Raw genomic sequence first — 15,386 nt, 5'->3', positions numbered from 1 at the left:
GATAGATTGTTGCTCCCATCAATGTAATTGTCTGCATCATTTCCAATCCTGGGAAACTCGTTCTACAACAAGTTTACAAGTTACGAATTTGAACGTGGCATATACATCATTGCCCAATACTCACATGTGACGTCAAATTTGGAAGTGTCCAAATCAGACAGGAGCTTCTCAGAGAGCAAATCAACCTCAAGATGGTAAGAGAAAGAAAAAATATCCCAAAATATTGGTAGAATGAAGAAGATAAATTATGAAATGCTATGTTTACAATGTTTACTATAATGTTAGACATTTTATTTAACAACACAATCATTGAAATGGTTGGATACCCAGTAAGCTAGCTAGCTAGACCATGCCAGTCCACAGTAATCACACATCAAACCTGTCATGTGCCCCCTTGGCCTTGGCTTCGTCCCAATAACTTTATATTCTCCAAACTGTTGTGTGAGTAAAAGATATACACCTGAATAGGGGTATTCAAATCTTACCCTACGACCAAGGTCGGGAGTAGGCTACTGCCGGTTCTGTTCTACTTGATAATTTATACCACCTACCTGGTGTCCCAGGTCTTAATCAGTCCCTGATTAGAGGGGAAAATGGGGAAGAAAAGCACTGTAACGGCTTCGAGGTCTAGATTAGAATTTTAGGGACCTAGAGTAACTACAAATCATTTTGAGAAATGTGTTCTATTTGTTTCCAGAGTTTTCTCAACACTGTATAGGCCTACCATCGCAATTGCTCTATTCATGCTGTTGATACCAGTTAAACAAGGACTGGTACATGTTGATGTGGCCTATTTTAAAAAAAGAACAATGATAAACAGGGAATATAAAACAAGAAGACAGAAGATATGGTGAAGTAAGGAGTTTTATTAAAAAGCAGACTTCTCAATGTTGCATTTGAAAGAAATCAGTTACTCTTGAACTACATAAATGTCAACCTCAACTAAAACTGATGGTGGAAGGAAAAAACATAACGGGGATGGAGATTTTGTATTCTTTATGCAACATCAAAAGTGGCATCTTGTGTTTGTCTTTTATATATTATTGATGCTTGAGTTAGAAAGCGCATACACATTTTAATCATCGTCTTTTAAAATATAAAGCAGTCACATAGTTCCATTAAAACCATTTTGCCAGGTTCCAACCCTATGGAACCCAATCTCTAAGAGATCGACAAATGTTAAGTCACTTGTCCTATAGATTTGTCAAGTAGGCGAAGTTACTCCAAAGCGCTGCTCTGGGATCAGCTTAAACTACCCTCATCCTGAACATGACATTTAGGAGTAAAAACACAGCAGGTCCTGGATCAGTACTTAAGGGGAACTTCTATCTAAAAACAATCAGGTTCTCAATCAAATCTACAGTAGCTGAGAGAGGTGCACTGAGAACCAATAAGTTGCCTTAAGCCAGTGTTTCCCAACTCCGGTCCTCGAGTACCCCCAACAGTACATATTTTTGTTGTGGCCCTAGGCAATCACACCTGATTCTACTTGTCAACTTATCATCAAGCCTTTGAGAAGTTGAATCAGGTGTTTTTGTCCGGAACTAAAACAAAACGGTGTGCTGTTAGGAATACTCGAGGACCGGAGTTGGGAAACACTGGCCCAGGCAATCCTGAGGGCTGGAGTTGGAACTGCCACGGGCCTCCACTCTGGAGTAAGTAGCTCACATGGACCAATAGCAAAGCTTGAAGCAACAAGGCAGGAATTAGCAGGAGCCCAGTTATTGACGACAGATCTCCCATAGTGCACATGGGTCTTCCCTGTTCTGATTGTCAGCGCTCTGAGCACATGGCTTTGAAGGTTGCTCCCAGAGACTTAAGTCTGTCGTCCAACCTTCACTCTTACATTTTTATTTTATTTAATATAGTTATTCTTTATTTTAATGGCATTATGTCCAAAGACAAACAAACAAACTTAGTGCAGTTATTTTCTTAGTCTGTCCATAGGTTCACATGCACATCCATTGCAATAGTCAGTCTTCCAATTCCTCAGACTTTACTGTAGTAAGCTGGGTGGGTTTATGCTAACAGTCAATAGGTTTTGTATTGGTAGACAAAATGGACACTCATTCATGGCCGTCTGCTTTGTCAGAAGCGACTATAGCAAAGAGCTTGATATAACTTAGAAGTAAAATGTGACAAGATCATAGACTTCAATAAGGTAGGAATAATGGGTGTCTGGGTATCAGCATGCATTACAGACATTGAAAAAAAGCCTGTTGTTACTGAGGCTGACCCTATTTCAACATGTCGAAAATCCATATGAAAGGACTTGTAGTTACTGTATTTTAGAACCTCTCCTTTCAGGACTAAAAGCCAAACCAGGGGTACTGAGTTAGAGCTGTGTAGAAGTGTGTACTGTAGGAATTGGGTAACCAAATGCCAGACAAAGCAGTTGGTTAAGGGGAACACTTAACAGCTCAGATTACTGTGTGCAGACTGTTCACATTGCATTGCCAAAATGGTGGATTTATACACCCACTCAGCACAATCCCATATTCTATCCTACTCTTTGAATTCATTGGACAAGCTGGACCAAAATGCAATGTCAGATTATCGCTGATTTCTGGTAGTCAATAGGCCTCTATTTGAAGAAATAGCAAAGTGCTACACTAACGTAAACATTGTAAATTATAGCATTGTATTATGTTACATATGGGACAGAACTTTATTTCTTCAGCCACCACAAAAAGAGCTCATTCTCTTTAGGTTAGCCATGACATTCTCTGAGCTTCACTCAGTTTTCTAGTGCAACATCATTTCATTTCCAACTTCACCCCCACAAAAAGACATTAGGGCGAGAGCTAAGAATACAGTTTGTGAGGGTGTTTTTGGGGGGCTTGGACAGAATCAGGTACAGAAGATGCAGAAAGGTAGGCAGGAAGCGGATCAGATATAAACAAGTTGAAGCATTAAAAAAGGTAAATAAACAAAGATAATGTACATAAGGGCTCCTATGGGTGAAAGTCTGTACTACTGTAGCCTACTCCACGGGTCATCTGAAGCTTTTCCAGTCTTTGTGGACATTTATGGTGATAACTGTTTGAGTGTGTGATATACCTTGCAGATTGATCAAGTTCTCATGTTATCCAGGTGGTTTTGAAATAACAAAGTGACACCAATAACTAAATATCCTGCCACTCAAGCAGTATAGACCACTACTGACAAGTCATGGAGTAAACCTGGTTGTTATACCATCCAGTAGCATGAAACTAACAAAGGTTTCTAATATATGTGATAATATGTCACTATTGTAGTCTGTCAGATTCTCTAGACCTATACAAGCATTTCCATGCAAAATGTCACAGTATTGTTTTTCTTGAGTTTACACATATTTTGATGAATTTTAGGAAGGCAACTGGTTCGGGGCTTAAGTCCAAAATCATTATTATTATTTGCTTACAAGAACACAGTAAAGCCTTAGGGGTTATTTTCCAAGAAAAAGCAAGACACCTCCCACATCCTAACCTCACCTGCCAATGTATTCTGAGAAAACAGAGCCTATTTACCGTCAGCATCATTTACCTTAGCATTCAGAACTGTACATAAAACTCTCCATTATGTCATTAGGACTCTAAAGCTAGTTTCTGTATTTGTTGATGTCCCAATGCAAATAGATGGTGACTAAGCACACCACTCTCTCCCCCTGCAGTCTCAATTAAGGCACTGATCCCCGCCCCTTCTTCAGAACAGGAAAACTCACCTCCCTTATGACAGTATTTTACTGGAAAGCCATTTCACTTCCCCTTAAAGCCAGTAGTGGTTGCACATGCAAATTGACCAAAGGAGTCGATTTGCAGTTATTACCTCTATATTACAGGTTTGGTTTACAGTCTATCTTTCCTATCTATTAGTGATTTGCAACAAGCAGGTTTACTTATAGATGAATAGAGATTGAGAACAAGGAAGATAATTGGTTTCTTGTCGGGATGTGGATAGAATAAGTATATAGGCCTACAGTACAAACATTGCTAGTTTGACTGTATATTTGGAGATTTTCCACAATGGAAGACTTTCACAGTCCTTATTTATTGAAATCACACAGCAGCTCTAGTGGCCTTTAGAGGGAAAGTCAGATACCCCACCTTTGTTTTCAAAGAAGTGTCATGTTATTCCATTCTCCAGCCCACTTTTAAATGAATACATACAACACTGTACAAGGTGCTAGAAAATAGTTTTCTCTTGTGGTACCAAGATACTGTATTTTACTGTACAGCACTGTTCCCGTACTCTACCAAGGCTAGGTGAAGCAGTTCTACAGTTCACATTTACCCATAGTCCCACACACCTATTCACCCATCCCCCTCCCCTGCCTTATTCTCCATTGCAGGTCACATTTCTCCAAAAAATACTCTTGTAAACATTTGTGTTTTCTCATTACCTAGTGCAATTATAACCCTGTGCTCCTTATTAAAGAAACCGGACCATGTTAATGCCTCCCCAAAATAACCATACAACAGGATCATATAGATATTCAACACAACATAACAGGCCCAGTCTAAAAAATGGCACATATAATAAAGCATTTGAATTTGACAGAGGAAATGTGATCTTGTTTGTTCTCTCTTGTTTCGTTGTTATGAGATCCCAAGCCAATATGATAACTGCCAGCGTCTTGAATCGTGGCTTAGTGTAGGCTGTAGTCGATTGACATTGATATTCGTTTCTAAAACCAGATCAATCTTGTTTTCACTTAATATAGAACAATAACATATAACAAACATGATGTGCTTTTGCATCATGCGATTATAAGACAACAATTCAAAGCAAGGCTTTTTAAAAGGCTGGCCATCAAAATTATTCTCTTGGAAGTTGATTATTTAGGTTTTTGGGACCACTCCAATTCTACTGTCTCCTTGCCTCATGGTTTTACCAAGGTCTTATGATCAAGTACACATTCATAAACTACAACATACAGTGTGGGTGTCTGATAGGCCTATCAATGTGTTACCCCAAGCACTAATTCCGGTGGGTTATCGACCAACCATTATCGTTAGAAGCTATTTATAGACTCCTTCCCTACTTTAGGCAAAAAGTAACAGAGCGAGAACAGACAAAATATATAAAAACTAAAGTGCAACAAAACTAGTAAATGTCGCTGTGCAACATTTTGTCTCTCGTCTCCCCCCTGCCGTAGAGCAACAGTCTTTGTCAGCATTACCGACCGTCCAAGTCCACAAACCTCAAATCCTCCAATCGAACAGGGAGATATGGGGCAAATTTCAGTTAGCCTACTTCTTTAGAACAGTCTAGGCATCTCCATAAGCTCCCCATCAATCTCTTCCTATAACCTCTTCAAGTGCAAATGCAATAAGCCAACAGAAATGTATCAGATTAGTTTCATTCAATAATTTACAAAAAACAAATAGCGGATGCAAGAAAGCTGTAGGCTGGGTGCTGTAGTCTTAGTGCTGATCCTTTCGAGCACGCCGTAACGTTAGTAAAACCGTGCTTTTCACCTGCAACTCACTTTCAAGTCCTCACTACTATGTCGTATGCTCAATTCAGCATGTCTCTAGTGCCCTCCACCCCAGATGAAAGCCAGGCCATACCCAAGTTAACAAACCTGGGTGAAACACAGGCGAAATGCATGACTCCGAAAAGAAACGCATATATAAAGGTATCTCCTTCCATATTAATGATATATCTTCAGGCAACTGCAGCTGTTGTTTCTTTTCTGTATGCATATTCATAAGTGGCACTGTTGTTGATGTATTTCAGATCCTCTGTATTCGTTTTGCATGCAAGCTTTGTTTTAGTGCATGTTCGTGTCTCTGACATTTCCATGACTCAGTCTGTGTTACTGTGTACTATTGTAAGGGTATGCTAAGTTTGCAAGTACTGTTAAGCTGATTTGTCAGAGTCTCAGATGCCTCAGTACTGTATTAGAGGTTAAAATCACAAAGTGTGTGGGAACAGTGATTGTGCGTGTGTGTATATGTACTGTATGTACGTGCGTCTATCCGTTAAAAGACACAGGCATTGCATTGACTGGCCAATCGAAGATGACGTCATCTTGTCTAAGGATGATCCAGACAAAAAGCTCTTCGTGTTTCCAGATGATTTTTTCAATTGCGTGGAAAACCACAACCCTTAAGCAACACGAAAGGAGGTTAAAAGTTTCTTCTCTCTCTCTCACAACATCACATGCTATTTTATTTCCCAACGTGAAATTGTTCAACTGATTTGCTGTATGTTGCGATGAGATCGTATTATTTCTTCCAAGAATTTGTGTGGCACTTTAAGAAGGAATATGGTAAATTGTATTAAATACACTGAGCCATGTTGCTCCTGTAGAGTACTGCATGTTTAGTCTCTCACACCCCCAGTGCAGTGTGATCTGTTTCAAGGTTACTTAGGTTATTTATAGAACCCATGCTGCTTTCCTAGAAAGAGGACTATCATTTTACAGTCTTATCTGACCCACACTCCATAGATGTACAGTAACTGTTACTGTTGTGTAGAAAGTTCTACAACTATGCAGGAATGATAACACAACAGTGTTACTTTGTTCAGTTTTAACTACAATGTGGTCTTGAAGATGAATACTAAAAATAGTCCGGAGAAAATGACCTGATGTCTCAGGTCTAAAGTAAAGTTCTTTCATGTTCAAATGAGAGCTTTTATATTCTCGCTAAGTAATTCTGTTTGTTCCCCAGCAATGCTTGTGTCTGTTCAACATAACACATCTTGTACTCCCTGCCCTGCTAAAGAATACACAGTGTGTGTGTGTGTTGTACTGTAAGTTCTGAGAGCATGGCTTTTTGTACTGAGAGGTTACCTTAGGAAAGGGCGGAGGAGGAGGGGTGGAAGAGGAGAGAAAGAGCGAGCGAAAGAAAGTGTGGCGGTGGATGGATCAGAGATAGACGCCAGAGGATGTTCACTGCCCGTTCATTCTCAGGTCCTCTCCTAACTCCTTCCCTTCCTGTCCTGGGGCCATGTCACCCCGCCCCCCGGCCTCGCCTCCCGGCATCAAGGCCCCCTCCAACCCAGCCTCCTCCTCTTCTTCCTCCTGTTCCTCCTCCCCTGCCTGAGGACCGACAATATCTGCGTCCACGCCCTCCCCTCCAGGCTCCCCCAACCCTGGGCTGACTGTGTCCAACAGAGAGTGAGTCCTGCGTGGGTCCTTCTGCTCCGAGTACAGCCTCTGGTCTAGGGACAGGCTAGAGGGGGTCAGGGATTTAAAATCGGTTTCGAAGGGGAGCACCACCCCGGGTCCGGCGGCTCCCATGGCCAGGCCCAGGCCCACACCAGCGGCCACCCCCACACTGGCCCGGTAGACCTCCATACCATCAGGCAGCATGGACTTGATCTTGGGTAGCCAGCGTTTGCGGACGCGCCGCGCATTGGTGCACATGTCTGCGGCAATCACGTTCATCTCACTCTCTTTGAAGTTGGGTGCAAAGTTCTGACAGTAGACTGGAGAGAGAGAGAGAGACAGAGATAGAAAGAGACAGAGAAATGGAGAGACAGACAGAAAAAGCCAGAGAGAAAGAACAAGAGACAGAGACAGAGGGAGAGAAAAAAGAGAGAGACAGAAAGATACAGAGAGAGAGAGAAAGAGACAGAAAGAGTTGGAAGACATTCTTTTTAAAAATAACCAGCTGTTTTGCCTGTGGCTCAGTCTATATGAATAGTTGATAAAAAAAAAAAAAAAGGAATATTACAGTATGTTACAGTATGCCATTTAAAAAATTGTTTTACTCCTTCCATAAATTCATAAATGCTTGTGTTTTCATAACCTAAAATGGCTAATGGCTACAGACTAGTCTGGAACACCACACTTCTTCATTCAAAGTCTCATAAACCATCTACAATAGTTTGACTCTGAAACAGTAACATCATTCAACAGAGGCTGCCATCCCCCTGAACCATTATCCTCCATTCTAAACAACCAGATATTTAACAATGTAAGATCACCATTTGATCAACTTCAGACTCACGTTTGACAGCGTTGAGCACACGGCTATCCAGAGGTTTCCTACTGGGGTCACTGGTAGAAGAGCGGATGCCAGTCCCACAACTGTTAGCCAGGGTGTTCCTGCAGGTACACAGAGCCAACACCAGAGGGCAGCGTGAACACCACTTCCATATGAGTACACGTTTCAACACGACTATACCGCACTGCAAACCGTAGGTTTATGTTGACTTGAGAAGATAGATTCATACATATATACTAAACTTTGTGCAAGTAAGGGCATTGAAAACAAGGAATCTAAATGTAAGTTGGATATGTGTATGGATTTTTAGTCTGAATACGATCGCATATGAAACAGACACTTCATCATGAAAACTATACTAATAAAGCTAACAGCTTCTGGATCTGAGTCACACCTAAAACATGTAAATCATTTAACTGTTAATCAATACCTTTTAGATTAGCTTTGACTTACCTGTCGAAGAAGGTGGCGAGCAGGCGACGCAGTAGGACTTTGTGTTTGATGCCAGCACACAGGTGACAGTTCATCAGCTGGCCCCGTGTCATAAACACAGATGTACCTTGGGTGGCGTGAGAGAGAGCTTCCTGATTGAAATAGGTTTCCCCATCATGACTCCATTACCCTATGTATTTCTATCGCTACTTTATAACCCAACTCTCATTTCTTTCATTAAACATTTATGCTGTAAAAGTACTCTCACCGAGACAGTGCTATTTCACCCCATCACTTATCTTCATTCCCATCACTTATTTTATGTGACACCTCTTGAATAAATAAGATTTCCATTGTATTCATTACAAATGGCAAATCAACTTCAACTTCAACATTTCATACAGCATTTGATCTAATCTCTACCTTCTACCTCAACCCTTTTACCAAAGACCAACAGAGACCTCAGCCTTGCTACTTCAAAAAAACTGGTCTCATCTAACCAGTATTCACCAATCCCCCTCTCATTCTCCCCTCCTGCTGCCTACCTCCCACCAGCTCCAGTTTCTCCCCCGGGTCTCCTTCGGTGTAGAGCTTGGGGTGGCAGCGGTAGCCGATCTGGCTGACGAGGCTGGCGGGCAGGGCCACCAGGTCCCTACGGATCAGCACACAGGAGCGGCTCTCCAGGGACAGGGGCATGGCTGCCATCTCTGGCTTTTCCTGAACTGGAGAGGGACAGGTGGAGAGAGGGACAGGTGGAGAGAGGGACAGGTGAGGAGAGGGACAGGTGAGGAGAGAGACAGGTGAGGAGAGGGAGTGGGTTAACTCTGTAGTGGAAGATATCATAAGAGTTATGGAAATAACTATAAACCCTTTCTATATAGAGGGAGGTAAGATCACCCTGGGTGAAATACAGAGAGACAGAAAGACAAAGAGAGACAGGCAGACACACTGGCTACTATCTCGTCCTTCTACAGTGCTCTTACATATTTCAAGGAGAAAGCTAGATAGAATTTAACATCAGCCTACACAAGGTTAAGGTGATCTCCATTAAAAGTGAGGGTGTTTAATAAATGATTCAAGGCCTAGCACAGCTAAGTTCCAGATAAGCAACGTGCTGTATCAGCATCTTGAGAGACACAGGGGAGAGTGTTACTGGTTTCAAACTGTGGATTAATTTCCCTCCCAAAACCTTCACATTGACCTCTAAGATGGCGCGTACACACACACACACACACACACACACACACACACACACACACACACACACACACACACACACACACACACACACACACACACACACACACACACACACACACACACTCTCTCTCAAATATCCCACAATGTCACCCTGGGGTGTTCTGACTGATTGTAGATAGAATGGATTTCATAAATATCTGAAACTCTAGACTTAGACAAACCTGTCCAATAGCAATGCCCTCTGCAACAAAAAATAAAAACCTCTGCAGTAAGGACAGTGGGGTGTTTTAGTGTCTGTGTGTGTGCATGAGTGCAAGTACAGTGCATTCGGAAAGTATTCAGACCCCTTGACTTTTTCCACATTTTGTTAAATTACAGCCTAAAATTAGTTAATTAGTTTCTAAAAATCAAAATAATATCACATTAACATAAGTATTCAGACCCTTTACTCAGTCCTTTGTTGAAGTACCTTTGGCAACGATTACAGACTCGAGCCTTCTTGGGTATGACGCTACAAGCTTGGCACACCTGTATTTGGGGAGTTCCTCCCATTCTTCTCTGCAGATCCTCTCAAGCTCTGTCAGGTTGGATGGGGAGCGTTTCTGCACAGCTATTTTTATGGCTCTCCAGAGATGTTCGATCAGTTTCAAGTCCGGGCTCTGGCTGGGCAACTCAAGGACATTCAGAGACGTCCTGAAGCAACTCCTGCGTTGTCTTGGCTGTGTGCTTATGGTCGCTGTCCTGTTGCAAAGGTGAACCGTTGCCCTAGTCTGAGGTCCTGAGCGCTCTGGAGCAGGTTTTCATCAAGGTACTTTGCTCCATTCATCTTTCCCTTGATCCTAACTGATCTCCCAGTCCCTGCCACTGAAAAACATCCCCACAGCATGATGCTGCCACCACCATGCTTCACCGCAGGGATGGTGCCAGGTTTCCTGCAGATGTGACGCTTGGCATTCAGGCCAAAGAGTTTAATCTTGGTTTCATTAGACCAGAGAATCTTGCTTCTCATGGTCTGAGTCCTTTATATGTCTTTTGGCAAACTCCAAGCGAGCTGTCATGTGCCTTTTACTGAAGAGTGGCTTCCGTCTGGCCACTCTACCATAAAGGCCTGATTGGTGGAGTGCTGCAGAGATGGTTGTCCTTCTGGAAGGTTCTCCCATCTCCACAGAGAAGCTGTCAGGGTGACCATCGGGTTCTTGGTCACCTCCCTGACGAAGGCCCTTCTCCCCCGATTGCTCAGTTTGGCCGGGCGGCCAGCTCTAGGAAGAGCCTTGGTGGTTCCAAACTTCTTCCATTTAAGAATGATGGAGGCCACTGTGTTCTTGGGGACCTTCAATACTGCAGAAATGTTTAGGTACCCTTCCCCAGATCTGTGCCATGACACAATCTTGTCTCGGAGATCTACAGACAATTCCTTCTACCATGGCTTGGTTTTTGCTCTGACATGCTTTGTCAACTGTGGGACCTTATATGGACAGGTGTGTGCCTTTCGAAATCATGTCCAATCAATTGAATTGACCACAGGTGGACTCCAATCAAGTTGTAAAAACATATCAAGGATAATCAATGGAAACAGGATACACCTGAGCTCAATTTCGAGTCTCATATCAAAGGGTCTGAATAGTTATGTAAATAACGTATTTCTGTTTTTTTATTATCGACATTTTCAAAATATTTGCAAATGTATTAAAAATCTGTTTTCACTTTGTCATTATGGGGTATTGTGTGTAGATTGGTGAAGAAAAATAAATAATTGTATCAATTTTAGAATAAGGCTGCAATGTAACAAAATGTGGCAAAAGTCAAGGGATCTGAATAATTTTCGAATGCACTGTATGTGTGCCTGCGTGTGTGTGCATAAAAGCCAATTCATGCTCGAGCCGAAGATGGAGAGTGTGATGCAATTGCGGAGCCGCCGGAGGCATGCAGAGGCCAAATTGAGCTCTGTACCGCATTGCCGTGCGCCACCTACATTTTTTAACAATGTGGACGCCTCCGTATAGCTCCGTATAGCACCGCATTGACATGATTGGTTGATGGTAGGTGGTGGCAGGAGATCCAGTATAAACACAAACTCACTTCCTTAACAACTTCCTTCACAACAGCTCTGCTCGCAAGAAGTATATGCCCTGAAAACTGCAGATGCTGTATTGCAGTAAATGTTGTAAATGCTGCAGAAGTCGGATTGACCATGCAGAGCCTTTTAGTTGTATAATTAATACAGTAACTATAACCTCATATAACATTCTCATAAGTCTACTTAAATGAGACTATTTAAAGCCCACCATCAAATGAGCATGACAAGACACAATGCTAATAGTGCACGATGTTCATGATTGATGTTATGAGATGCATTATATGAAATCCCATTTTATGAGGCCACGTGACATTATTTATGACACATTCATGATTTTGTAAAAACAATGTATAGGTCAGCCTGGAAGACTGGCATGCACGGCTATCAAATGTGTTACCTGATACAAGAGTACTAACCTGATCCATTCTCCAGCTCACACGCAACACTCAGTAATGTGTTAATTAAAAATTGCCCCTTAAAACCAATTTTATAGATGGCTGTTTTTGTGTGTATAAGGTGAATGAATTTACCTAACATGCATATTCTTGATTCTAACATTTAAAAATGAAAAAAAATATTGCTTCATTTTTGCATGTTTCATGAACAGTGTTGGGGTAATGTGTTATAAAGTGACATGCTACTGTACTCTGATTACTTTTTTGTGGTAAAGAAATAACCTAACACAGTAGTTTTTCAATTTAAGTAATCAGTTACTATGTTACTTTTTCAAATAAGTAATTACTTACTTTTACAATATTATTTCCCTTTTTCTTTGTTGGCACAAATAAAACATGAAAATCCCTCCCCATAGGCTACTATACATTTGCGTGCTCTTCCTGTTTCTACAAGAATGTTGTGGCGGGTAGCTGGCATAGTAGCTGGTAGCTAGATAGCTAGCGAGATGGCAGAGACAATAGCCTTTATCGTGGAATTATTCACATTACTTCGATTTGGTAGAAGAAAAGCCAGTTGTCGTTGTATTTGAGCTCTCATTTTAATGTGCCCAGTTGGTTTTATATATGCATTTACAGTACTTATGTGTAAATAATTCAACAAAATCATTTATTTTAAGTATTGTAAAGGAGATATTGTGTCTGTCATTATTACTTGGTATAGCCCAGAGTTATAGATTAGGCTACGGATGGTAGGCTATGCAAGGCATTCAAAGGTAGTGTGCACCCTTTACTGAGCATAAGAATGACCAACACATGCAAGGCATCTTCAGAGGGTTTTCTGTTTTTGGTAACGCAAAAGTAATGTAACAAGTTACTTTCCATAGTAAGTAACATTGTAACTAGGGCTGTCCCCGACCCAATAAAAACATATATTGGTCGCCTGAGAGTCGCCTGTTTTAACTTATATTTTTCCATATATAGACACACCCTATGTGTTTTAATAAAATCAACTATATGCACTGAGCTTGTCTAATACTTTAAGTGCACTGTTTGATGAAATAATTAAGACACATAAATGACTCAAGAGGGAGCCAGAGATCAAGATAACCAGAAGAAAAAATCTGTTCCCAACCGTTCCCCTTTCGCTCCTGCTGGCCTTTGCCTTTTTCATGTGGAGGGCCAATTTACAATTTATCTTACCATTTCTACCGATCAGCGTGCCAGTTATGATTTTCATGAGCACATTTTCATGGAACAGTTTAATTTCAATTATAATAACGTATTTTAGATATATTGCAAACTAGGTAAAAATAGCCTACATAAAGCCAACAAACAAAAACAGATAGAAAATATCTTGATATAAATAAATATCCTATAAATCACTGGCTACACATGGAGGATTGTTCATGTTCTCCAATCGCATTCATCTCTCTACTCTGCCTGTCTACAACAAACTTGAAACATTGTATCAACTATCAACTGGGTATGGCCTGCAACTGGGTCTAGCAAACTTGCAACATTGTATAAATTACTCTGGGGCCTCAGAGTTTCCTGTGCCAGTGAGCTTCAGACAGACACAGCTGTATTTGCGCAGGGGATAAGAAGTAATATTTTCTTATGACGTTTACACTGGATCTGAGCATGACATTTTTCCCGGTGGTTATTGAAAGGGGTAGAGCTGGATAGATTTTTCAAATACATTGAGGAACTATTGTCATTCTTAATGGATGTAAAAACAGACTTTGTTTACTTGCTGTTTGAGGTGAATAAAAAAATACTTTGAGAAGCTCCACAGCTCATTAGTGATGGCGAGTTCAAACAATTACAAATACTATCAGACATGCCCAAATGAGCACATTTATACATTTGCGCGCAGGCCAGGTGGTTTAGGCCTACATGTATACGTAATCAGGTGTGTGTCCTTACTCAACAATATGACAGGAGCGCTCCCAACAAAATACAATGAATAAATTGACAACTCATAAATGGAATGAAATAAACCAAAACTTGTTTCTCACAAGTGTAACATAGGTTGTGCACTCTGCAAACAACGTGTCCACTCCGACAATGAGAATGAAAAAAGACTGGAATAACAATATATTGAACGCATTAACAGAAATGACCGTAACCAAACAAACATTGTATATTAGAAATTATAGGAATTCATGGTAAATGTACTACTGGTGATATATGTAATGGTGAGTTGCTAGACACTAACAATCAAAGGGCAAACAATTCACACAATTAAGTTATGAAACAATGAATGCGCACAAATTGGCGGGAGAGAGCGCATTCTAGAGAGAGACAAGCCTGGTGCATCTAAGCCACAATCTCCTTCTTCTTGACTCAACATTTTAAATTATACCCAAGACGCATTATTTTCACACCTACTGTAGGCCTAAGGAATACTCTCACTCTTGCCGATACCTGTCTAAGAGTGATGGACTGTGCCATCTCCGTGGCCTCCGCAACGGATTCGTCCAATGAGACAGGCGCGAATCAGACAGGTGTCTAGTGTGCCATGAATTTTTTGTTACAATTTTTGACGGCTGAACTAAACAAATCTCAGTCGAACAACAAACTATCGACCAAAAAAATCGACCAGTTGACTAAATGGGGTCAGCCCTAGTTGTAACATAACGTGTTACTTTTAATGCAAGTAATGTTGTAACATAACAAGTTACTTTTAAAAGTAACGTTCCCCATCAGTGCTCATGAAGTGAGATGTTGCAAGTGAGCCCTTGCTTTGACATGAAAGGATATTCTCATAACAAGAGGTAGTCAGAGAACTGGGCAGCACTTTATTTGATAAAGTCCTGTAATGTATTTGCAACAATTGGCAGTTTGGCAGGTGTTGGTATTCATTGTCGGTATTCATTTTGGGCTGCTTTGTACGAGTTCATTTGAAATGGTTTTAATTACAACTGGCAACTTTACACAAAATGGAACTTGTGCTTATTTTCCCTATGAAGTATTAGAAACCAGGAGGACTATACATGGTAATAATGATGACAGCAGCTAGGCAGTTATGTAAGGGATAAATGCAGACATTCTGTACATTATCTTGGGAATAATGGACAACGTAGTGGAGTTAATTTTTCCAAGGTAATGTATAGAACAGAAGAGTTTATCCCGCTTATACCACAGTTACCAAATAAAACAATACTAAAGCACACATTTACCGGTAGAAAAAAAAAAAATCATTGATATTTTCATTTTTATAACAAATTCATACTTTTTCATCTTTTGGTTGCTAGAGACGCGACCCAGTCGTTCATTCGATTAGTTCTATATTTAAGGACGCAACCCAGATGTTAATTCTATATGTTCCATTACTATGCT

At 40.9% G+C, this 15,386-nt stretch overlaps 1 protein-coding gene across 1 annotated transcript in view; it reads right to left on the bottom strand.

Annotated features, from left to right (window-relative positions):
- Positions 1-846: 846 nt before the first annotated feature.
- Positions 847-15,386, bottom strand: part of LOC120021257 (nucleus accumbens-associated protein 2-like) — a 60,199-nt gene continuing 45,659 nt past the window's right edge. The window contains exons 3-6 of the mRNA XM_038964928.1: positions 8,918-9,094; positions 8,394-8,499; positions 7,944-8,041; positions 847-7,419 (exon numbers count right to left, since the gene is read on the bottom strand). Of these exons, the coding sequence (XP_038820856.1) occupies positions 6,881-7,419; positions 7,944-8,041; positions 8,394-8,499; positions 8,918-9,094 (920 nt within the window). The 3' untranslated portion in view covers positions 847-6,880. The remainder of the gene's footprint in view (positions 7,420-7,943; positions 8,042-8,393; positions 8,500-8,917; positions 9,095-15,386) is intronic.

The sequence above is a fragment of the Salvelinus namaycush genome, chromosome 26 (genome assembly GCF_016432855.1).
Source record: "Salvelinus namaycush isolate Seneca chromosome 26, SaNama_1.0, whole genome shotgun sequence".
NCBI lineage: Eukaryota > Metazoa > Chordata > Actinopteri > Salmoniformes > Salmonidae > Salvelinus > Salvelinus namaycush.
The sequence above is the reverse complement of the archived record's forward strand: the minus strand, read 5'-3'. Positions and strand labels throughout refer to the sequence as shown.